At 38.0% G+C, this 26,019-nt stretch overlaps 1 protein-coding gene across 1 annotated transcript in view; it reads right to left on the bottom strand.

Annotated features, from left to right (window-relative positions):
* The window catches only part of Prkdc (protein kinase, DNA-activated, catalytic subunit), a 221,554-nt gene that overhangs the window by 138,328 nt on the left and 57,207 nt on the right, over nt 1-26,019 (bottom strand). Inside the window, exons 24-30 of the mRNA XM_059277873.1 lie at nt 25,445-25,605; nt 24,728-24,877; nt 16,516-16,623; nt 14,648-14,874; nt 6,558-6,652; nt 4,850-4,949; nt 2,547-2,680 (exon numbers count right to left, since the gene is read on the bottom strand). Of these exons, the coding sequence (XP_059133856.1) occupies nt 2,547-2,680; nt 4,850-4,949; nt 6,558-6,652; nt 14,648-14,874; nt 16,516-16,623; nt 24,728-24,877; nt 25,445-25,605 (975 nt within the window). The remainder of the gene's footprint in view (nt 1-2,546; nt 2,681-4,849; nt 4,950-6,557; nt 6,653-14,647; nt 14,875-16,515; nt 16,624-24,727; nt 24,878-25,444; nt 25,606-26,019) is intronic.

Genomic DNA, 26,019 nt, shown 5'->3' with positions numbered 1-26,019 from the left:
CTGGGATCAGTGAAGATATCATAGAAACCTGTCAGGAGCCACTGTCATGAGCAAATAAAGCTTATATATAGTAATTGATAATTCAGATGTCAACCCACCATAGGAATGATTCTCAGATGGAGTACCCTCTTAAGCAAAGTTTGCAGGCCACTAACTCTGAATATTGTTGCTTCCATCTGTAATTTCTTGTGCAATATCAACTTTTGATATCTCCCCATTACCATGCATTTTTATGAAATATGTATATGTAATCTCATGATTGCATGTCAATCTTATGGACACACACATATCCATGGATGGTCAGGAAGATGACTTCTCATTAGCTGTACAATTTTGATATATAGAAAATATACTAGGATATGCTTCGTAGCTAAATCTATTGTTCCATGTGGACTATAGACACTTAATAGCCTGCTTTATTCACACAGCCAGATCTTTGTTCCATTCTCCAATATAAACTTAGAATTCTGCCCTCTGCAATTATCTTTATGGCAGGACGTTTGGTCAGAAAAAGTATCTATAAAAATAGATCACAACTGGAGCCTTCAGAAGACAGACCCAAAGACAGAATTACATGTCTGAGTTTCTTGATTCATAGCCCTCAGAGAGATAGGGAACAAGCGCACCCTGGATTCACCCTGCCAGCAGATAGGGAAGCACTGTCCTAAGCTAACCTCATACTAACTTTAAACAAATCCTTGACTCTTTGTATTTACTTTCACCTCAGTTTATTGATGCAAGATTTTAGATTAGGAGATGTACTGCTTGTGTTTCACCCTGAGAGATAACAGGAAAAAATAATTAACCATTTGCCCATTCCCAGAGAAAGATAATCTTCCCACAGGCACCGCTGGATTTAGGACGCTAAGGAGTGGCTCTGGATCTTGTACAAAGCAGGCTAATGCAGACCAAATGCTGCATATTTCCCCTGTTGTTTATGACACTTCCTCTGCTTGTTGGGAAAGAAGCAGCGCTGAAAAAAAGATGGTTCTTTGCCTTGCTCGTGATTTTTACTGATTATAAATTTTGGGGCGGGAGGCGGGGAGGACAAGGGAATCTGTGGCTGATATGTAAAATTAAATAAAATTATAAAATAAAATTTAAAAAAATTTTAGCTTATTACCTAGTCACATTTAGAAATGTAGGAAGAAACAAATTCCCCTCTTGATTTAATCTCTCCTAGTTTACCTCACCCCCTTTAAGAGTTAACCGGCTGGGCGGTGGTGGCTCACGCCTTTAATTCCAACACTCGGGAGACAGAGGCGGGCGGATCTCTGTGAGTTCGAGGCCAGCCTGGTCTACAGAGCGAGATCCAGGACAGGCTCCAAAGCTACACAGAGAAACCCTGTCTCAAAAAACCAAAAAGAAAAAAGAAAAAAGAGTTCACTGGGGACTTTCATAAGTCACTCCCACCTTGAGCTATAAAAGAAAGCTGACAGTCACTGTCTTGTGTAAAACTCTTATCTGTTTTTATAACCCTGAAAAATTTGAGTCTGTGACCTTGCTTTGGCCAGAGAATTGCTGATTGTATGGGTACATAAGCTGGAAAATGCAGAACAGCAGAATGAAAAGAGAGAACAAAAAGAGAACAGCAGAACAATAAAGAGACATGCATAGAAGGAGAATGGTGTGGGCTGATTCTTTTGCCCTCAAATTCTTAGGTTTCCCTCACTTGTTGTATCATCTTTCCTGGACCCCGAAGGGGCTTGAGGAGCTGAAACCTGAAAGATCCCAAGAAACCACGAAAAGTATGAGTCAGAGTGGAGGTGGCACTTGAGGGCTGGGAGTGCTTTCTGTTAAGCAGCACCATCTAAAATTGCTTAGACATTCGGAGAAAACAATGTCCTCCTTCCCTCCCCTTCCAGCAGGCTCCTCTTCATAGGTGGTTGTGACAATGATGTAACAGATTAAATAAATCTAAAATAACAGCAATATGGAGGTAGGACAATGGCTCAGTGGGTTCAATAAGGGCTTGTTGAGCAAGAAGTGAGGACCTGAAATTGGACTGACAACACCCACATAAACACTGGGCATGGTGGTGTACATCTATACTCCAGTGCTGGGAGGACAGACAAAGATGGATACCCAAAACCTGCTGGCCTGGCCAGTCTAGGCCAATTGGTGAACAAATGTGAGACCCTGTCTGTGCTGTTTAGTATTTTTGTCAACTTGAAACAAGTGAGGGTCATCTGACAAGAGAAAACATTAATTGAGAAAAGTCCTCCATCATATTGGCCTGTGAGCAAGATTATGACACGTTTTCTTGATTAGTGATTAATATGAGAGGCCTCAGCCCACTGCAGGCAGTCCCATGCCTGGGCAGGTAGTCTTGAATTATATAAGAATGCAGGCTGAGCAAACCATGGAGCACAAACCAGTAAGCAGTATTTCACCATGGTCTCTGCTTTAGTTATTGCCTCCAGGTTCTTGCCCTGACTTTCCTTCATGATGTAAAACGTCTTTTCCACAAGTTGCTTTTAGTCATTGTTTTTAACATAGCAATAGAATAAATTTTTTAATTAAAAAAAAAGAAAGAAAAAACATACCTGGCAGTAAAGGAACAAACTTATAAAAGAGTTCTATGGATTTGTGTCGACATTCTGTCTGGGGCCTTCCACAGTGAGCTAAAAGCCACTTGACTAAATCCAATAAACACAACGAAGTCATTGGTGGAAACCCCCTACACAGAGAAAGCATGCTGTCATTAGCACATTATCCAACATTCAATGTATACATAGCCAAGAATTTAGAAACCTGAAACTCAAGTCTACCAACCTGGCACATGTAACAGGCATATTCATTCTTTAATGTATTACCATTAGAATGTAACAAAGGTATCACAGGTTAACTCAGAGACCTGCCTGCTTCTGCTTCCCTGGTGTTGGGATTATAGATGTTTGCTACCACAACTAACTTCAATTCAGTTTCAACATAAAAAATATATGCTTTTGTAGTGCCGGGGAGAGAACTCAAGACCTTATACTGCAAGCAAATGCTCAGGTCCTCTTTTCTTTCACTATGGGAAAAAAAATTTTAAATATGCTTAACAAATAGAATCATGTATTTCATTTTTCCATTCCAATGTGCTCTTTAAACAACAAAATAAAACCCCAAAGTTGTAGGATGTAAAGCAATGCTTCTTAGAAGCACACCTTTGCAAACTAGTTATAAATCTAAGTTCTCTGATCCTACCCTAGCCCAGACTCTTGTAGATGGAGCCTGTACAACAATCTGTGTTTTAACTAGACTCCCAAATAATTTTAACACATGCTAACGACCAAGAACCAACTGTCTAAAGTCAAGTTACAAGTCAGAAGAATCTGAAAGACTCAAGTAGTTTGTTTTTGTTGTTTCTTAACAGTATCATTTAGCTGAGGCTGGGCTTGAACACTTGACCCTTCTACCTTTCCCTCCCAAGTACTGGGATTACAGGCATGAGCTTACCTCTTTTCTTGATGGCTTCTTTGAGAAAGGGGTGGAAGGGTAGGAGGAACATGAATAATAGCCCAGGCTGACCTCAAACTTATGCTACCCCTGCCTTATTTTCCAAGCAGGATTATTGGTGTAAGCAATTATGCCTAAAGGTATCAATTTTAAAATGGTGAAAATATAAATATCCACTATATAGATAGAGTGGTGGCTGTCAGTACACACACCATGACTCCCCATATAATGCATAGAGGGTTAATGCACTGTACCTCCATCCTTCCTGACAATGGGGCATTGCTGGGCCCCTAGGGTAACCACTGGTCAATACTCAGCCTGGCTTTGCACAACTTTCTCAAGTTGAAAATTCCAAGTCTCACAATCCTCCTCCTCATGTTCCATTCTTCCTTCCTTTTCTTTTCTTTTTTAAATAGAACTGTAGTTGTCTAATGGAATAGAGTCTCAGCTTTACAGGATGAAAGAGCTTTGGCGACTGGTTGCATAACAGTGTAACAGTACTTAACACTACTAGACTGCACATGCAAAAATGATTAAAATGATAAACTTTATGTGTGCATTTCATCACAATTAAAAGTAACAAATAAATTAATCTCTACTCGGAGTATCATTCAACTCCTATGCCACCTGAAATCCTGAGTAGTGGTGAACAGAATGCACTTTGAAATCAGACATTTTGAGTTCATCTCTGCATCTGCCTTAGAAACTTACATGAGCTTGAACAAGGTGCTCAGTCTTTAAAGTACATCTTATATCTAAATATGCAATTTATCTTCCAGGTGACTATTATCTCATTAAATAAAATGTTTCCTAAAGACTTCTTGGAAACACTGTTAACAAGTTTCCCGTGGTCAGGCTGTTTAAAATGTCATTAAATAGATCTCTAGCCTAAGTAGGAGTTCGTAACTTGAACTGACACCTAACTATCTGAATGCACACTTCTGCTCTGTTCACTTTGCTGGTGAGACAGCTCTGTACAGACACTGCTATAAGCAATCATGTTCTACAAGGAGCCAGCATCTTTGATTGAATGTGACATTCAGTTCTTATACTTCCAAATGTATTGTGTAACAGTTCATGGATATTCTAGTTAAATAATTACTTAGCAAACTTGTATTCAAATTTAGTACATGTAAAACACAATGCCCATCTCAGTTTTAAAACATACTGTCAATTTGGATACCTATTCAAATCTTAATCAAATATCATCTTCCTTAAAACCAGGTATTTTCAAACTTAAAGCTTTTAAATTTTGTGGAAAGTTGACTGTTCATCCCATATTTCTACACATTTCTTCTCTACAAACATAATTCTTGACTTTCTACATATCCATCTAACAACCGTTATCAAATGGAATTAGCTTTGTCTTGGGTTAACCAGAGGAAAAGGAAACAGTATCACCTACTGTGGCAACCGTCGTTTTTTTGGTTTGTTTAAAGAATCATGCTTCTTTTCAATGATTCGTCTTAGGTGATCAATGGCATCACAGCACTGCTGAATTGTACCTGTATTTGTATCCAATCCAATACAAAAGATTTCATAGAAAACATATAGCAGACTGTCAGTGATAAAGTAGTATTATAAAACTGTTGACCTACTTTTGTGACTACAAAGGTAATTTTACTACAGATTTAGTATTTCTTCATCTCAGAATATGAAATTAAAATAAATGACTTACATTTCAAATGCTAAAATAAAGCCCAGACTCATGACTGCAGGAAGGCATGGCATGTGCTTGCATACCATATACATACATGCAAAAAGGAGTATCATATATAAATAGAAACTACATGACCAGCAGCCACAACAACCAAAGCACAGCCTCACATGACAGACTAGACTGGAAGAAATCTCCAAGTGTCATAACTCAGTCTAGGCCAGAGCCAGTGCACATCACTTCAGAGCCATTAGAACTTAATATACAGCCACTACAGAAAAGAGCAGAACTAAGGACATTCCACAGAAGTCTAGAAAAAAAGAATGCATACATGGTTACTTCTAGCACTAAGATAATGTGCTTTTGTTGTAGTTTCTCTCTCTCTCTCTCTCTCTCTCTCTCTCTCTCTCTCTCTCTCTCTCTCTCTCGTGTGTGTGTGTGTGTGTGTGTGTGTGTGTGTGTGTGTGTGTGTGTGCGCACTCGCGCGCATATATGTGTGTGTGTCCTGGGTATTAAAACCCAAATGCTGATATTCCACATCAACTTAAAAAAGAATAAAGTGGGGGCTCAAGAGATGGCTCAGTAGTTAAGAGCAGTTAAAAGCTCTTCTAGAGGACCCAAATACAATTTTCATCACTCACATGGCAACTTACAACTGTCCATAATTCCAGTTCCAGGAGTTCCTACACCCTTTTCCAGCCACCATGGGCACAGGAACCCACATGGTGTACAGGCATACTTGTACTCAAACATCCATATATATATAAAAGATTATCAGTGTCTAACTTGTCATTTTATGAATTAAGCAAACACCAAGATGTGAAAAGTAAAAGAGACGTGTTGCCATACATGGTTGTATGATCTAATCCTTCAGTGACAACTGCCTCAGGGACCTGACTGTACCACCTGATGGGACAAACCGAAACTTCTAGCTCAAAAGTTCTGTGAGGTTCCTAACGATTTCCAGACAAAAGTACTTTAGTTCAGTTCTAACATCATTTTTAGCATCTCTTAATCATAGCCTAAGGAGCTTTACCACAACTGTACAATGAGACCTACTTTCTGAATTATCATGAGCTCAGAGATCATGGCCATATCTCAATGGTCCTTGGTGGTCAGCTCTCTTCAGCACTGTCAATGTGCATTTGCATTTTTGTGCCAGTGCAGCTAGTGACTAGCTATAGTGTGCATACGTCCCTGGTAGGATGTGCCGACCAGGATTCAACCATGGCTGATGGGTAAATAGGATGAGTCTTGGAGGATAAAGACACAAAACAAATTTTTTACCAACTGGATTTCATTATGTGTAAGATAACAACATATCTTCCCTTCATATTTATCAGATCGGCTAAGAAGAATGTGAAAATAGAAAAATACCACCTCGTGAAAGGATCATGTGAGCACAGAAAAAGCACTCAGGATCAGTATGTAGATAGAACACTAGGATGACACATACCTAAGGATTTCTCATCTGAATGTGCCAAGGCCAGACTTTCCATGTATGTCACTAAGGCTTCAAACACAAACTGTTCTACCAAGGATTCTTCTTCCCTGCAAAAGAAAGGCAAGTACACCTCCACTAAGAAAACAATACATGAAAAAAGACAAAACAATAATAAGGAATGCAAACAATGTTTTTTGAACCAGAATCTCACCCAATAGTCCAGGCTAAGCTGGAACTCAGTACCTACATAGTACAGGTACCAATTACAGAAAGAATGTTGCACTTGTTGGAAAAATTCATTTTCTTGGAAATTAAGAATAAAAAAAAAATCAAATGTAAGCTAAGGTAAGATTTTCATTGTAATTATTTTTGTCCACAGTAAACTATCAACATGAAAGGCCTGTGTTTTTATGGAAGAAATAGAAACCAAGATCTGAATAAGCAAACTACACTATCAGATCATGAATTTAAATCATTATAACTAGGATCTTTATTAATTAAAATATGAACCATTATAAACAACATTGTTTATTAATTATTAATTCCTATTATCACAAAAATCCATGCTTTGGGATTCAATGAACTCTTAGAAAGAATTTTGTATATACTGCTGGTTGTGGAAGCATTTTCCTTGCAAAAGTTGTCAAGATGATTGAAGTAGCTGCTAGTCAGTAGGTGAGAGGTGCAGTGAATGTACTGGATGAGGCAAAAATCTGTGTATGAATTGTTCAACTTTAGAGATCATGACCATATGACGTGTGGAGGATACTACAGAGAAAAGCTGGGCTCTTCATGCTGATTAATGCCAGTTGCAGGCCTTGCAGTTTGCAGCACATCTTATCAGTTTGTTAAACACACTTCTGATATAAAATAGTTTTGCTAGGATTCAGTAGGATTGTAGTTCAATGGTTCTCAGCCTATAGATAGGTAGCAATCCCTTTCAGGGTTGAATATCAGATATTTATTTACGATTCATAGCAGTAGCAAAATTACAGTTATGAAGTAGCAATGAAATAATTTTATGGTTGGAGGTCACCACAACATGAGGACCTGTATCAAAGGGTCACAGCATTTAGAAAGGTTGACAACCACGGCTGTAGTGGGTCAAGTTGGCACCAGACTTCCTAATAGTGACCACAACTTTTTTAGGTTGAAGACTAGCTTTGGGAGCATTCTGTTTCTCACTTAGGTGATCACCATCAGATGCTGTACATAATCCACTTTTTCTGTATGTCACAATCCAAGTTCATTGTTGTATAGAACAAGAGGGGATCTGCTTCAAATGCCAAATGGTTACTGAATGGCTACACTGAGTTCTTTGAGAGCTTCTCCTGTATTTAGTTCTAAGAGGATCAGCTTTAGTCACTGCTCTCAGGCCGGACCACTACACTCCTCATCTTCAAAGCGGACACTTTTGGAAAACATTTTGAACCATCACTGCACTGCACGTTCATTACCACCAGTTCTGGAGCCAAATGTGCTGTGTGTACCATGAGTTGCATTCTCTGCTTTACAACCCATTTTTACCTCAAATAAGAAAATTGTTTAAATTTGCTTTTTGTATATTATTTCTAGTATAAAATCAATGTGAATTAAGGAACAAATATAAGCCATTAGCCAAATAACAAGGTGAGAAGTGCACATTACAGCCAGGTGGTGGTGGTGCACACTTTAATCCCAGCACTTCGAAGGGAGAGGCAGGCAGATCTCTATCAGTTCTAGGCTAGACTGGTCTACAGGGTGAGTTCCATGACAGTCAGGGCTGATACAGAGAGAAACCCTATCTCAAAAAGAAAAAGAAGAAAAACAAAACAAAACAAAAACGAAATGCACATTACAATGATGTAAACCAAAGGCCAGAAAGGTGGCTAAGCAGAAAAGGGTGCTGGCTGTCAAACCTAATGACATACATTCAATTTCAGGAACCCATATAATAGGAGAGAATCAATCTCCCAGGTTGTCATCTGACCTCTACACATGTGCTGTGTCCTAAATGCAAATATAAACATGCACACACATTAATACAATTAATTTTGCACTAGAATAGTAATAAAAATGCACACAAATAATTCTATTGATGGCTACAGCAATTATGTATAATAACATCTTAGTCAGTAACAGAATTTATGTATAAGAATAATAATCTCATGAGATAATAGTATCTGATAGTAGTATAGTCATCCAATTTGGGCAAGTATACCATCTGGTTCATATAATGACAAAATCACTTAAGCACACCTTTTTCAGAATGTTCTGTGAAGCATAGCCCTATGAGCAGTTTCAAGTGCCATGAGCTGGGAGCTAGCTGCTTTCACTAGTTACTTTCAAAATGCTGACTAAGTAGTTTAGGTTTATATTTCCTTTTCCTCCCCAACATAATATTTTCATTGATTATTTGGGAATTTCATATAATGTACACCAATAACACTCACTTCTTAGTCCTCCAAGTTCCATAATTCCAGTTCCAGGAGTTCCAACACCCTTTTCCAGCCACTGTGGGCACAGGAACCCACATGGTGTACAGCCCCCCCCACCCCTGCCTCCAAAAACAAGTCTAATTTGTGTTGTCCCTATGATCAATGGAACATGGTCAAACTCTCCGTGGCCAACCCTTTAAAGAAAACAGTCCTTCCCCACCCCCACCAGAAGCCACCAATTGTGGAGAGCTCCACTTCAGCATCCTTATCTCAATTTTTAAGAGTTTTCTTGAATGGCTTCATGTCTAATCTGTTACTTTTTTCTTTTGGGGGGGGTAGGGGTGAGGAGTTGGGGTAGGGGTTGTCATAGAAGCCTTCTACATCTCCCTTTCTTGACTGTGAGTCTGCAGTCATCAAGACCATTACAAAAGAAGCTTCCTTGCCCTTTACAGTCATTGGGACCACAGAATATGGACTTCCTCATGGTTTCTGTCAACAGCACAGACAACATCAACATGGCCTCCAGCTTCAGCATAGTCTCCAGTGGCAATACAGACCATGCATATCAACACTGCCCTCTGTTGCAGCATGAGTCACAGATACCTATTGTAGAATATTATTTTAAGATGTAGTACATTTGTTTATGCTGTGGAACATTTGTTTAATGATGCAAAGATGTGTTGCATTCTTTCATTTTGCATTTGTTTGACACTGTGAAGCTGTGTTACTTTGCCTGTCTAAAACACCTGATGGTGTAATAAAGAGTTGAACGGCCAATAGTGAGGCAGGAGAAAGGATAGGTTGGGCTGGCATGAAGAGAGAATAAATAGAAGGAAGAGGAAAAAGCAAGAGAAGGAGGAGGACTCAAGGGGCCAGCCACCGACACAGCAAGCTACAGAGTAAGAAGCAAAGAAAGGTATGCAGAAATAGAGAAAGATAAAAGCCCAGAAGCAAAAGGTAGATGGAATAATTTAAGTTAAGAAAAGCTGGCAAGAAAAAAGCCAAGCTAAGGCTGGGCATATATAAGAAATAATAACAATCCATGTGATTTATGTGGGAGCTGGGTGGGGGTGGGGGTCCCCCAAAAGAGGAAAGAGAAAAAGCAAAAAGATCAACTATATTTTGGTGCCCAACGTTGAGTGATTTTCCATGTAGGTCCTGAGGAAGCTGGGGAAAGAAAACAAAAGAAAAGAGAAGAGAAGGGGAGGGAAGGGAAGAGGGAAGGGAAGAGGGAAGGGAAGAGGGAAGGGAGAAGGGAAGGGAAGAGGGAAGGGAAGAGGGAAGGGAAGAGGGAAGGGAAGAGGGAAGGGAAGAGGGAAGGGAAGAGGGAAGGGAAGAGGGAAGGGAAGAGGGAAGGGAAGAGGGAAGGGAAGAGGGAAGGGAAGAGGGAAGGGAAAAGGGAAGGGAAGGGAAGGGAAGGGAAGGGAAGGGAAGGGAAGGGAAGGGAAGGGAAGGGAAGGGAAGGGAAGGGAAGGAAAGGAAAGGAAAGGAAAGGAAAGGAAAGGAAAGGAAAGGAAAGGAAAGGAAAGGAAAGGAAAGGAAAGGAAAGGAAAGGAAAGGAAAGGAAAGGAAAGGAAAGGAAAGGAAAGGAAAGGAAAAAGATGCAGTTCCTTTAAGAGGCACTAGTGTTCAGTTAGCAGGGCAGTGCTAAACAGAAACAACAACCTAAGTAAAAAAAACCTGTGTGGCAGGACAAGTTCAGGCTTCCATAGCTAGGAAAGTTGAATGCAGTTTTTGGTCACACACCTCTGACTGGGCCAAGAGCTTTAAGCTTGGCTTTCAGAATCAGAGAAGTAGGCAGAGCCAGCCAAGAGAGCCTCGTGGAGGATCCAGGTGTAGCTTGGCAGTCTAAAGTTTGCTCATGTGGTCAAAAAAGGCTAAAAGATAATGCAGTAAAAAAGATCCAGAGGGGAAAAAAAACTCTAAACAGATTCCAGTGTGTTTTACAATGTGCATAGGCTTAAGGAAGAAAGAAAAAGGGTATGGACAGTTATAGAAAGGAACAAATAGTTTAGAAATAGTAAAATCTTTAAGAGATAGTAAAAGCAATATAAAGTTTAGAAATAGTTAAGTCTTTAAAGAGACAGTAAAAGTAATATAAAAGAACAAAACCACATAAGATGGAAAATACACAGAGAGTCTGGATCTTGTATGTTATTGTGTTGATTTTGAATTTTTTTTTTTTTTTTGGATGCTGATGAGCAAAAGACAACTGCTGACAGACATGAGATTAAAAGAGGGACAGCTGAAATAAATCAACCTATATACTTTAGGAATGTCTTAACTTTAAAATGGAAGTAAAAAAATATATTTGTTAAATGAAAGTCAAAGTGCTTTGGAGAAAAGGTTTTGCTTTTGTTCCCACAGGAAATGAGAGGCTACAGATTTGTTCCAGGTTAATATGGATCAGGTTGACCAAAGAAGACCTCGTGAAACTTGACAGGTTATATATATCAACACAGGTTATGGCTGGTCTTCCCAAGACTTGTCAATTATTTCAAAATTTCTCAGGGACCCCTAAATATGCCTTAACCCACAGACAACAGGAAGCAGCCTAGAGAAGATGATGCCCACATTCCCAAGAGGTGGGGTGGTACCTATTGGTTATTTGTTGGGTTATAGATGTTTGTTATTTAGGGGAATATAGAACAAAAAGACCAACTATTAATCTCAGACATTTTGCATTTGCATGGATTTTGGTATACCGATATAAATTTAAAGTTAATTTTGTTATAATGTATATATGTTACTACTCTTGCTTGGGGTATTGTGCTTATGCATTTCATTTAAAAACACAATGTATAAATAAGAATTGATGTTAGTAGTTAATCTATAATAATCAAAGTTGTAGTCACATTAGGCATGTTTTCTAGGTTAAATAGGTATATTTTAGATAGATAAATAGTCTTCAAACACTTCAAAGACCTATAGAATATGGTATTTAAAATGTTTTGTTATCCCAAGGTTTTTCAATGACAATGAGACACATCTGCTTCTGGCAGCATCAATTTACTTCATAAAAGGATGGTAGGCATCAAAGAAACACCACAGGAGTTTGCTTTCAATGTAGCAAAGCTAGACACATGGGTAAGAAACTGATTTGCTTTGACTTCTGACAGTATGCTGTTTAAACTGGACATATAGGACACACAGGAAAAAGACTGTTGACCTTTGCCAAAAACAAGGTAGGACAGTCCTTCAAAATTCCTGCTTCATAGAACAGTCTGGCAGATACTCTAGGCCTGTAGGCCGAAGATGGATACCCCAACGTAGCAGAGAAACTTTGGGTGACTGTCCAGGCAGCAAAATATCTCTGTTGTTAGATAATATTATATCCTTCTGGGGTCTTTGATGGAGTTGAATACTAGATAGTTATAGTTGCAGTTTTTCTTAGTTATGATAGAAAGTAAATTAGGGCCGGGTGGTGGTGGCGCACGCCTTTAATCCCAGCACTCGGGAGGCAGAGCCAGGCGGATCTCTGTGAGTTCGAGGCCAGCCTGGGCTACCAAGTGAGTTCCAGGAGAGGCGCAAAGCTACACAGAGAAACCCTGTCTCGAAAAACCAAAAAAAAAAAAAAAAGAAAGTAAATTAGGTATAAAACTTTGGATTCACTAAGATAGGATAGACAATGGAGTATTTTCTTTAAATTTGCCAGACATAATAAAACTGGACATTGTGAATGTAATCTTTACTTGATAATTGTTCTTATTGTAGATAGTATTACTATGTTTAAGTTAAAACCATTTCTTTTTATTTAGACAAAAGAGAAATGTTATGGAACATTAATTTAAGATGTGTTACATCTGTTTATGCTTTGGAATATTTGTCTAATGATCCAAAGATGTGTTGCATTCTTTTATGTTGCATTTGTGAAGCTGTATTATTTTGCTGTCTAAAACACTTGAATGGTCTAATAAAGAGCTAAATGGCCAATACCAATAGCAAGGCAGGAGAAAGGATAGGTGGAGGTGGCAGAGAGAATAAATAGGAGAAAAAATCTGGGAAGAAGAGATCAGGAAGCAAGAAAGAGGAAGAGAGGAAGACTCCAGGGACCAGCCACCCAGCTACACAGCAAGGCACCGAGAAAGAAAAATATATAGAAATAGAGAAAGATAAAAGCCCAGAGGCAAAAGATAGACAGGATAATTAAAGTTAAGAAAAGCTGGGTAGAAACAAGCCAAGCTAAGGTTGGGCATTCATAAGTAAGAATAAGATTCCATGTGATTTATTTGGGAGCTTGGTGGCAGGCCCCTAAAGAGCCAAAAGAGGAAGTATGTCACTTCTGAGTCCTTAAGACCTCTAGATAAGGCCTGACATTCCCAGGAGCCCTGCTCTGCCCTTTGAATAGACCAGCCTGTCTGCAAAATAAAGTCTTTTCTCCATGAAAGGAATCCAGACAGTCTGTGAATCTCTGCCCGCATAGTCATTTCTCTTCTTTTCAGAAACTCCAAGGTTATTAGTAAGCTTTCAGTGCTCTGGACTGAGTAACCTATTTCTCAACTAGAAGAATGGGTATGTAGCAATTTGGTTTATTAATATCACTCTATAAACATTATATATTTTGTACATTCTTCTGTACATATTTAAAAAGCTAATAAGAAGCTTTAAGTACTAGTTAATTCTCATATAAATATACATATAGATTCCTACCTATCCCATCCATCTTCTATTATTGATCTCTTCTGTATCTCAGTGACCCATTTTCTAGAAAAACCTATTCTGACCATCAAAGTCAGAGGCCCACTGTAAGATGACATAGTAGTCTTACTACTAGCAATCACTATTTAATATGATTTATTTCAGCCATAAACCTTTATATTTATCTATGTGAGTACCTTTCTCAACTGTAGCCCTCATGAAGAACTGTAATTTTATATTTACAGTATTTAGAACATTGCCTGGCATGATATTCTTTCTTTTTTCCAGTCCTCTTCTGCCAAGAGGTATATGTGCTCTTAACAGTTGAGTTATCCCTTCAGCTCTGACTGTGCTGCTGAGTGAAGGAATGAATTAATGAATAAATATCATTCATCTTGCTGTACTGAATGTCTTTCTTGGACCTTTGGAATGTCCTCTGTGCCTTAGTCTTTAGTCAAAAACTTAGGAAGAAATTTAACTTCACTCTGCACTCCCATAACTTCTGAGACTCCATATCATTAGAGGTGCTCCCCATTTTTCTGCCTTAGCCTCATTACTCTGAACAAAGCCTAAGAGTACCAAAGGTCTTCACAACTTCATAGAGCAGGCTTATGAGGTGGTAGAGACTCTTGGTACTCAACTGTTACCTTTTGATCTGAAAGAATTTAGCTGATTATCATTCATTCTTTATGGTCCATCTCTCATAACTATTCACTAACTTACTCACCACACAAACATTCTATATGGTTCAAAGGATCTTGCACATGTGTCTTTCATTGCATTCTCAAAACATATTTACAATTATTTCTCTGTAGTTTCTTAGATTCTTGAATGCACACCATGTATGACATATTTTTGTAATAAATGTTTGACATAAAATACACAGACTTCAACCAGGGATACACAAAGAAACCTTGTCCTGAAAAACCAAAAACCAAGCAACCAAGCAACCAAGCACAGACTTAAATATCAGGACACTTTTCCAAATCACATTAAAGGTTTCAAGAGTTGTCTTATACATCTTTCCTTGACACAAACCATACATACCTGAATTCCTTATAGAGATGATTAAAAGCAAGTGCTGCACCTAGCCTCTTGAAAGCATTAGGATGAAGTGCAAGGCTGTAGAGCCGCTTGAAAAGTGACTTGCTGTTTACTGGGCTCTTCTCTTGCTGCTGAGGTGTTGTCTGCTTAATGGACCATTTGAGGAATTCTCGAATACAGCATCCACAAAAGTCTCTTAAAGTACTGTCAATGGGGTCCACAATACCATCCTTAATCAAGATAAAGACAGCTTCAATGTATTTATTCTTGTACTCATGGAACAATTAATGGTGGTTCTGTGTGAGTATATATGCCAATATTCAGGAGGTTAAAGGAAAAAGGCTATGAGTTTGACGCTAAGCTGTGATACAGAGTAAGTTCCAGACCAGCCTAGGCTAATAGCCTGAATTATAGACCCTAACTTTAAAGAAAGAAAAAAAAAAAAAACTATCCAGTGACTCTTCACTGCCCATAACTAGGCATATGATCTGGGTGAGTCTGAGAATAAAGGTGGTGATTAGACTGCCTGACTGCCCTAAACAAACAGGGATATATAATTGTACTCTATGTTCTGCACAGCAGAATGGTAAAATAGGAGTCCTCATAAATATACCTCATTACTTCTTCCCTGATGTTCTCGTCAACTTCCATATTTTTGCTGGGTCTAACTTCATAGAAAATGTTACACAGATGCAAAATAGAATCAGTAAAAAAGTATGCAAGAACAAAGACTTAAAGGATGTTTGGACAAGCTCACTAGGTATTTCACTGGAATTTTTGTTATTGTGTTTATTTAATTTTTAAAATTTAATATACTTTTAATTAATTATTTTTTTATTTTTTTGTTTTTCAAGACAGGGTTTCTCTGAGTAGCCCTGGCTGTCCTAGAAATCACTTTGTAGACCAGGCCAGCCTTGAACTTGGAGATGAGCCTGCCTCTGCCTCCCAAGTGCTGGGATTAAAGTTATGTGCAGGGCACTGCTATGTCACTGGCTGGCATTAAACTCAAATCCCCCTGCTCTACTACTAAGTGTTACAATTACAAATGTGTGCCAGGTGATTTTAACGTGAACATGTAACTCTATCTCCCCCATAAAATAATACTTAAAGGAATCAAAGTTATTCCTACAAGTACAAAATTAAAATAAATATGCATCAAATCTCACGACAGCTTATCTTATTGAACCAGTGACTAGACCCTAATGACTACCTCAGGAAGAGTATAATATAAAAAGTAAACTGTAGACTCCACACCCTTTAGTTAATGAATCTGAATGTAAGAGAAAATTAAATAAATTAAAAGTTCCCTTTACTCTTGAATTAAATACTGTACCACAGATTAAAAACAAACAAACAAACAAAAAATCCAAACTACTGTTATTTATAAGGAACATTTTTATTGCTTATACCCACAACATACACCACACATTCTTTCTCTCTTATACCCTTAATATATATAAATTTTTAAACTTATAGCCACTCAGAAAGAATAAAAATACATGTTAACTGAAATTCAGTTATAGATATTATCTATGTCTCTTATGGCTGGGCAGTGGTGGCACATGTCTTTAATCCCAGCACTCAGGGAGGCAGAGGAAGGCAGATTTCTGTGAGTTTGAGGCCAGCCTGGTCTACAGAGTGAGTTCCAGGACTGACAGAGCTACACAAAGAAACCCTGTCTCAAAAAACAAAACAAAAAAAGATCACTTTTGAAAATGAAAATAAATACGGTACTATGTTCACAAAAGATAACAGTTTAGAGAAAGGCTATATTTTGGTATATTAACAAGGAACTTTTCCTAAAGATCTACATGTACACTAAATTTCTGCAGTCAATTGGAATGAAAAGTTAAGAACCAAATATTACTTACCAGTATGGTTTCTAGTAAGGCAACAGTATCTTGACTTTCAAATTTCTTATTGTTAGTAAACCAGTGAATCAGCTGCATAACAAGCGGTTCATAGAGCTGCCTTGTCACCTAAGAGACAATTTCTAATGTAGTTTACATCCTTCATGAGAGCAAATATACACTGAAAATTCAACATTTAAATGGCACTTTCAATAAAGCAAGATAAATCAAAGCTACAATTATTTAATTAGGTTTTTTTTTCTAGTTCAGATCCATGATGAACAGAGTCTAAGAGTCCATGAAAGGAAAATATGCATACTAAAGCTCATTGTCCATCTAACTAGGAGAACAATTTAAGATACTGTTAGTATAACTTGTGTCAGGGTCTAGGTGGGTGAGTCTGCCTGATCCTCCCATTTATGAGCCCTCTTTAAAGTCCAAGATCTAGCCTAGGATCATGTCATCCACAACTGACAGATTCCTCACACACCATATATAGCCTCTCTGTTCAGTCAGGTCCTGTACCTCTTGGACCCTTCCATACACCTTCCCTAATCCCCCAGATCTATTGCTGGTGGACAAGTCTAGTTTGGATAGACAACCTTAAGGTTCCTTCCAGGACCCTGTGCTGCCCACCAACTGTATGATAAACAACTTCTACCCGTCAGTTCCTACACATCTTACCAGATGAGTTTGCCTGATCCTCCCTTCCACCCACTCTCCCTAGCACCACAAGTCTAGCCTGGGATCCATATCCAGTACCCTTGTTGAGACTGGGCAGCCCTGCTTGAGTTACCCACAACTGATAGACCCCTTGGGCAGTACCCTCCCCCACCCTGAAATCCATCCGTCCTATAGAAATGTTCTCCAATGAGAATTGCCTATATGAACTCCAGGACATAGAATTTAAAAGAACAATCATAAATTTCACCAAAGGAATTAAGGAGCTAAAAGAAGAAACAGCTAAAACAAACAAAGAAACAAACAAACAAGCAAAAAAAACAGAAGCAAAAAACACCAAACCAACAACAACAACAATAACAACAAAACTACCAAACTACCCTTAAGATTGATTGAAATGACAAGGAGATAATCTAGGATTTGAAAGCTGAATTCAACCAGGAGGCAGAAACATTGAAAAACTCAAGTGGAAATGAAGGTGGAAAAACCCAATAACCCAACTAGAAAACTCAAAAGAACGCCTTATAAGTAAAATAAATCAAGCAGAAGATAGAATATCAGGTTTCTGAGAGAAAGTAAAGAAACTAGACCTAATAAGCAAAGATTGAGCAAAAACTGAAAAGAAAACAGACACACACATAGAGGGAATGTGGGACATCATGAAAAGACCAAATCTTTGAATTTTAGGCATAGATGAAGAAGAATCCCAGGTCAATGGCATAGATCAGATCTTCATGAAGATGATAGGAGAAAAATGGAAGAAAATGTCCCCAAACTAAGGAATGATACATCCATAAAGACACAGGCACAAAGTCACCAAATAGATACAGAGGAATAGCACACAAAACAGTAAATAGACAAGATCAGAAAAGAAACTTGTCATGACATAGCATAGTTAAAACACTAAGTATTTAGAGCTAAAAAGTACTGAAAGCTGCAAGAGGAAAAAATCATCAGAAGAGCAGCTAGTTTCTGAAGGGAAACACTGTGGAGAAAGGCACTCCAAGTCCTGAATGACCCTGACTGCTAACCTGCGAGTGAACCCAGAAAAACTATCTGTTCCCATTCCCAGGGGACTAAGCAGATGCATGGTAGAACATCCTGCCTTCCTTCCTCCTATGGAGTACTCACAACCCTCACCCCACCCTCAAGCCCATCTCCATTCCTAAGCATTAATTCCCAATCTCCATACACACATTTTACCAGCAGGCTCCAGTAGCCACACTTATTAGGACCACAGAAGAATTTCCTACCAGGCAATACAAAACCATGACACTCTCCTAAGACCCAGAGAAAGCAATGGAAAGAAACCAAAGAACAAAATACCCACCCAACAAAGACAAGATTAGTGGTGTAGCCATTTAATAACTGATAAAATAGACTTCAAACCAAAACCAATCAGAAGAGATAGAGAAGGATACTACATAATCATCAAAAGAAAAATACACCAAAAGGACATTGAAGTTCTTAACATCTGTGCATCAAACACGAGGGCACCCAAGTTCATAAAAGAAACACAGTGATAGTGGGAGACTTCAATACCCCACTCTCACCAACGGAGAAGTCATCCAGACAAAAAATAAACTGGGAAAGGTTGAGTTAACTGATGTTCTAAATCAAATGGATGTAACAGATACTTACCAAACATTTCACCCAAACAAAAGAATATATCTTTACAGCACCTCATGGAACTTCCTCCAAAACTGACCACATACTCAAGACACAAAGCAAGTATGCACAAACACAACACCCTGCATTCTATCTGACCACCATGGATTGAAGCTGGATATTAACAACAGAAACAACAGAAAGCTTACAAACTCATGGAAACTGAAAAACTCTCTATTGAATAAAAAATGGGTCAAGACAGAAATTAAGAAAGAAACTGAAGTCTTTCTAGAATTGAATAAAAATGAATATACAACATTCCCAAACCTATAGGACACAATGAAGGCACAATTGACTAAGGCCTCAATCTTTACTGAATGAGCATGAGGATTACCTCCAGTGTTTGATCAGTCTCAAATTCAGATTTTCTGAAGGGAAAATCCAGTCCTTACATTTGGAATTTACCTTCAGGACAGTTAAATGCTAGAGGTGAGAACATGTTCTAGAAGGCAAGTTCATAGCACTAAGTGGCTACTTATAAAAATTGGAGCTCTCATATTAAGCACTTAACATCATACTTGAAAGCCCTAGAACACAAAGAAGAAAGCACATCCAAAAGGAGCAGACAGTAGGAAATAATCAAATTCAGAACTGAAATCAATAAAATAGAAACAAACAAAAATACAAAGAATCAATGAAACAAAGAGTTGATTCTTTGAGAAAACCTAATAAGACTGACAAACCCTTATCCAAATTAACTAAAGGACAGAGAGAAAATATCCAAATTAACAAAATTAGAAATAAAAAATAGGGACACTAAGGAAATCCAAAGAACCATAAGGATATACTTGGAAAATCTAAAAGGACATAGATTGGAAAATCTAAAAGAAATGGATAATTTTCTCAATACATATCTCTTAGCAAAGTTAAATCAAGATCAGATAAACAACTTAAAAGGATCTATAATGCCTAGTGAAATAGAAGCAGTAATTAAGTCTTCCAACAAAAAAAAGCTCAAGCCAGATGGTTTTAGCAAAGGACTCTACCAGACTTTCAAAGAAGAGTTAATGCTAATACTCCTCAAATTATCTCATAAGATAGAAACAAAAGAAACACTGCCCAGTTCATTTTAAGAGCCAGTTATCCTGATAACCAACCACATAAAGACACAAAGAAAGAGAATTACAGACCAATTTCCCTTAGATAGAAACAAAAATTCTTTTTTTTTTTTTTTTTTTTTTTTTTCGGTTTTTTGAGACAGGGTTTCTCTTGTAGCTTTGCGCCTTTCCTGGAACTCACTTGGTAGCCCAGGCTGGCCTCGAACTCACAGAGATCCACCTGGCTCTGCCTTCCGAGTGCTGGGATTAAAGGCGTGCACCACCACCGCCTGGCCGAAACAAAAATTCTTAATAAAATACTTGCAAAACAAATCCAAGAACACATCAAAAAGATCATCAAATGTAATCACATAGGCTTTATCCCAGGAATGCGAAGATGGTTTAACATACATAAATCAATAAATGTAATCCACCATATAAACAGATTGAAAGACAAAAACTACATGATCATTAGATGCAAAAAAGGCATTTGACAAGATCCAACATCTCTTCATCATAAAAGCCTTGAGAGACTAGGGATACAATGACACACTTCAACGTAATAAAGGCAATGTACAGCGAGCCCACAGCCAACATCAATCTAAACAGAGAGAAACTAAAACCATTTCTATTAAATCAGGAGTAAGCCAAAGTTGTCCACTCTCTCCATACTTAGTCATATAGTACTTGAAATCTTAGCTAGAGCAATTAGGGTATATAAAATAGAAAGGAAGAAGCCAAAGTATCCTTATTTGCAGATGATAGGATTTTATACATTAAAAAAAATAACAGCACTAAAAACTTCACTAGGAAAGAAGTTGACAAACATTTTTAGCAAAGTCACAGGATACAAAATTTACACACAAAAATCATTAGCCTTCCTATATACAAATGACAAACTGAAAGAAATCAGGGAAACAATACCTTTAACAATAGCACCAAAAAATATAAAATATCTTGGGGTAACTTTATGCAAGCAAGTGAAGAACTTGTATAATATAAACAAAAGGACACTGAAGAAAGACGTTTCAGAGATATGACAGGATGGAAAGGTCTCCTAGGCTCATGGATTAGTAGGATTAATATAACTGCCATCCTACAAAAAGCATTTTGCAGATTCTGTGCAATCTCCACCAAACTTCCAACATAACACTTCACAGAAATTGAAAGGGTAATTCTCAGCTTCATATGAAAACGCAAAAAAGACCAGGATAGCTAAAACACTCCTGACTAATAAAAGAACTGCTAGAGATATCACCATCTCCATTCTCATCTGTACTACAGAACTATAGTAATATATACAGCATGGTACTGACATCGAAACAGACACATTGATCAATACAACTGAATTAAAGACCCAGATATGGACACCAAATTTTTTTTTTAATAAGGAAGCCAGAAATACACACTGGAATAAGGACATCATCTGTAACAGATGGTGCTGGTCAAACTGAATGGCTGCATGTAGAAGAATGCAAACAGATCCATATTTATCACCCTAACAAAATTCATTTCCAAATGGATCAAAAACTTCAACATGAGGCCAGAAAGTGGGGGGCAGTATTGAACTCACTGGTGCAGGAAAAGGCTTTCTAAACAGAACACTGATAACACAGGCACTAAGAACAACAATTAATAAATAGAACCTCATGAAACTGAAAAGCTTTTGTATAGCAAACAGCATTTGGATAAAGTGGCAGCCTACAGAATGGGAAAAGATTTTTTATCAACTACACATCTAACAGAGGGCTAACATGTAAAATACTGAAGAACTAAAAAGCTGGATGTCAAGAAAACAAATAACCTAATTTCAAAATGGGTTAAAGATCTAAATAGAGTTCTCAAAAGGTAAAACACAAATGGCTGAGAAACACTTAAAAGAAATGTTCAACATTCTAAGTCATCAGGGAAATGCAAATCCAAACTACCTTGAGATTTCATCTTATACCTGTCAGAATGGCTAAAATCAACAAAATAAACGACAGCTTATGCTGGCAAGGATGTGGAATAAGGAAAACACTTATCCATTGCTGGTGGAGTGCAAACTTGTACAGTCACTATAAAAATCAGCGTGGTAGTTCCTCAGGAAGCTGGGAATAGATCTACCCCAAGATTCAGCTATACCACTCCTAGGCATATACCCAAAGGTCGCTAAATCTTACTACAGAAATACTTGCTCACCCATGTTACCTGCCACTCTAGTCTAACTGCCAGAATTATAGTCAGAAATTGGAAACAACCTAGATGTTCATCAACAGATGGATGAAGAAAATGTGATACAATGCCAGGCAGTAGTGGCATATGCCTTTAATCCCAGCACTTGAGAGGCAAAGACAGGTTGGTTAATCTCATAGTGTGAGGCCAGTCTGGTCTCCAGAGTGAGTTCTAGGAAAGCCAGGGCTACATAGAGATACTCTGTCTCGAAAACAAACAAATAATTAAAAGAGGGGGTGGGGAGGGGGGGAGGAAAGGAGGGAGGGAAGAAGGAAAGAAGGAGGGAAGAAAAAGAAAGAAAATCTCGTACATTTATACAATGGACTACTACTAAGCTGGTTTTTTTTTTTTTTTTAAAGAAAGAAATGAAATTCACAATTAAATGGATGAAGCTAGAAAAAAAAAAATCATCCTGAGTGAGGTAACCCAGACTGAAAAGAACAAATACGGTATGTATTCTCTTATACACGGATGTTAGCTATTAAGTCTTTAATAAGCAGGCTACAGTCAATATAACCACAGTGTTTATAATGTAAAAGACTGGGGAGAAGGAAGGATCTCCATAGGAAGGGGAAATAGAGTCCAGTTATGAATGGACCAGGGACGAGGGGAGTTGACTAGAATGGGAGGATCAAACAGGGAGAGGGAAGGAAGACAGGGCTACAGGAGGGAATACAGTGAGGGACGGCTAAAACTAAAAGTATTTGAGGGGTCATATGGAAACCTAACATAGTAGAAGCTTCCTAAAATATATACATATATGAAGACAATTTAAATGAAATTGCCAAATAACAAGGGAGACAGAGTCCCTGCTGGACATACTGTCTTGTCACCATATGAAGCTTCTAGTACTGGGAATTAATTACATCCAATAGAGTCATTGGTCAAAGGGGTCCTGAGAACCCACAAACAACCCAGGCTATTGACAAGGTTATTGGTTGCCCTCCGCAAACTGATGATAAGGCCCTGTTGCTGAAGACAACACCTACATAACTCACTGAACATGGAGAAGTAGAACTGGTGTCCACCTACTTAGAGCCTTCAACCCTACAGACAAATGTTCATGGTATTGAAAGATATTCTGCACACCACCAGAGGAAAACAGTAAATACCAACCCAGCTACAAACCCCTCAATCTACAATGGTGACCTGCTCACAAAATACAGTGGTATAACAGTGCACAAGAGTTGTAGGAGTAACCAACCATTATCTGATTGTATTTAAGGCCCACTCCATGAGATGCAACTCATTCATGACACTGCTCAGAGAGCTGAGACCAGAGACCTTGGGGAAAACCAAGTATTATATTGTTCTGCTAAAGGAATGTAGCTGTAACAACATTATGTTCTACTCATAGATTAATGTCTTGCTCAGCCATTATCAGAGAAGCTTCCTCCTGCAGTAGATAGAAACAAATATAGGAGACTCACAACTGGACATGGTATAGAGAGTGAAAGATCTTGGAACAGTAAGTTCTACATAGTATGTCTCCATCAAAGCTTTCCCCTCAGGGCTCAAGAACTGTGAAGAGGAGGTGGGAAGAGTTTAGGAATCAGAGGCTATGGAAACACTAAGGAAACAAGGCCTTCCAGACATAAGAAGACTGATACACATAGGAATTTACAGGGACTGTAGCAACATGAACAGGTCCTGAATGAGTGTAAGTCCGATGAGTTCCCAGCAGTGAGATGAGAGACAAGACACAAAGCCCCATTCCTAATTCATACGCCATCTCTAATTGATAACTGCTCACAAGGGAAAAATTAGTTTCCTCCAATGGAGTTTCTCTTGGTATACAAATCACATTTAAAGGCAGGCCCCAAGCTCCAGCAATAGATGGCCAACACAAAATAGCTTATATATTATGCTTTTTTTATTTTGTTTTTATAGGATTTCTATGAGTATGTTTCTGTATCTGTGTTTCCTGTGCCTTTTCTTTGGCTCTTTTTTTTTTTTTTTCCTGTTTGTTTTGTCCTATTCTGGTTAGCTTGTTTTAATTTTATTTTATTACTGTCTTTTAGATGCTACTTTTTAATGTGAGATAGAAAGAGAGCAGATTTGAGTGGATGGGGAGGATCTGGAAGGAACTGGGGGGAGGGTAAACTGTAATTAGAATATAGTCTAAAAAATCTATTTTCAATAAAAAAAAAGTAAATTAAAATTTTAAAAACTTTAAAGTGTAGTCAAGAGGTGGTGGCTCACGCCTTTAACCTAGCATATCTTAGGAGGCAAGAGGCAGAGGTAAGAGGAAGAGGCAGGCAGATCTCTGTGAGTTTGAGGCTAGCGTGGTCTACAGAGTTCCAGAATAGCCAGGGCTACATAGAGAAACCCTGTCCAGAAACCTGTCTCCCCACCAAAAAAAATATTAAAATGTAATTTAAAAAGTGTTCCAATCCCCAGGTCACTGGACCAAGTAACTCTGACTGTTGAGGGTGGCAGGCAGCAGTGACTTCAAAAGAGACCACATTCTCTCTCATTCATTCATTCATTTATTGGTGGGCTGGCCTCACTCTTGCTGCAATCCTCCTGTCTCTTTCCAACTCTGGGATTACAGGAGTACACTATCATGCCCAGCTTGAGATCATATTCTTTTTGTAGTTTTGTAATTGTTAAGATTCTAATCATGCACTTACTTGATCCACATCACATGCAAGTTGAAGCAGCACAGGAAACGTGTGCTTGTAGAGTTGGTACATGGGAGGCCACTCCTGACCTTCAGGCATCTGAGAAGCTCTTCCCAACATAAACATAACCATGCTGTGTAACAGTTCACAAGCTGCCACCTAAGAGGGACCGTTCAACAAAGCTTGATTATCATATTTACAAGGAAATATTTTGAAGTTTTTTCTTACTTTAGCCATTTAAGAGGAAAAACTTGTATTGTGGGTAAATACTATATATTCCAATTTTAAAAAATGTAAATAGTGGTTTTTATATCAAATGAATGCTTCTGTTCACTTTAATCTTTATCCAAGAATTAAGAATTTGTAAATATCACTTTAGTAGCTAGGAAGCACATTAGAAGTTTACAAGTTAGTGTTAACATTTGAGATTATCTGTCTCCAATCTCCCAGGTTATGGGGATAACTAAACTCCTACCAAGTTTCATCTTTAAATATACTTTGCATTGCATTTTCTATTACAAAGAACTTCTGGTATTTGAATGCTTTGCCAGTTTATTATTTCAATAATTTATACTTAACTTTAATTTATCAATGACACCTACTTCCAAAAAATTTCGAAAGTAATGATAATAGAATAGCTAAAATATAATGTCTGTTTCCTAACCAACACATACATGTTTTTAAAGCAATACACTATAAAGAATGAATGATAGGGGGAAAAAATACTTTAGTTTGTCGGTCACTAGCAGAAAGAGCCAATTCAGTGACCCGAGGCAGAAAGACATCCAGATAGAGGACAGGCTTCATCTCTCTGAAAGGTACTGCATAGCTGAGCCTCTTCTCCTTGTCCCACGCCACACACTTCTTCATCCTTTCTCCTGATGCAGCTGATGGAAAAATGTTACAAGACTGCTTTTCATTCAAGATCTTTCCTCTTACAGCTTATTAGCTAAATTAGGGTACTTTTAAAGCATTTTGTATTTCTTTTTTTCTGCTTCAGATATGAAAGAATATTAAAACCACTGATGGTTTTTATTTCTAAATTTAACTTAACTAAAACCGTTGTTCAATAGGAACATCCAAATTCAGTCAGAGCTACTTAAAACATACGACAGAAAATAAGTACAATTAAAACAAAACAAAACAAAACAAAACAAAGGCTTCTCTTTGCCAGGTGTGGTGGTATACATCTTTAATTCTAGCACTTGGAAGGCAGTGGGATCCCTACGAGTTCCATGCCAGCCAAGACTACCTAAGACCTTTTCTCTAAAAAAAACCAAAAACCAAAAACAAAAACAAAA

This window comes from Peromyscus eremicus, chromosome 12 (genome assembly GCF_949786415.1).
Source record: "Peromyscus eremicus chromosome 12, PerEre_H2_v1, whole genome shotgun sequence".
Lineage (NCBI taxonomy): Eukaryota > Metazoa > Chordata > Mammalia > Rodentia > Cricetidae > Peromyscus > Peromyscus eremicus.
This window is presented reverse-complemented; position numbering and strand designations above follow the sequence as displayed.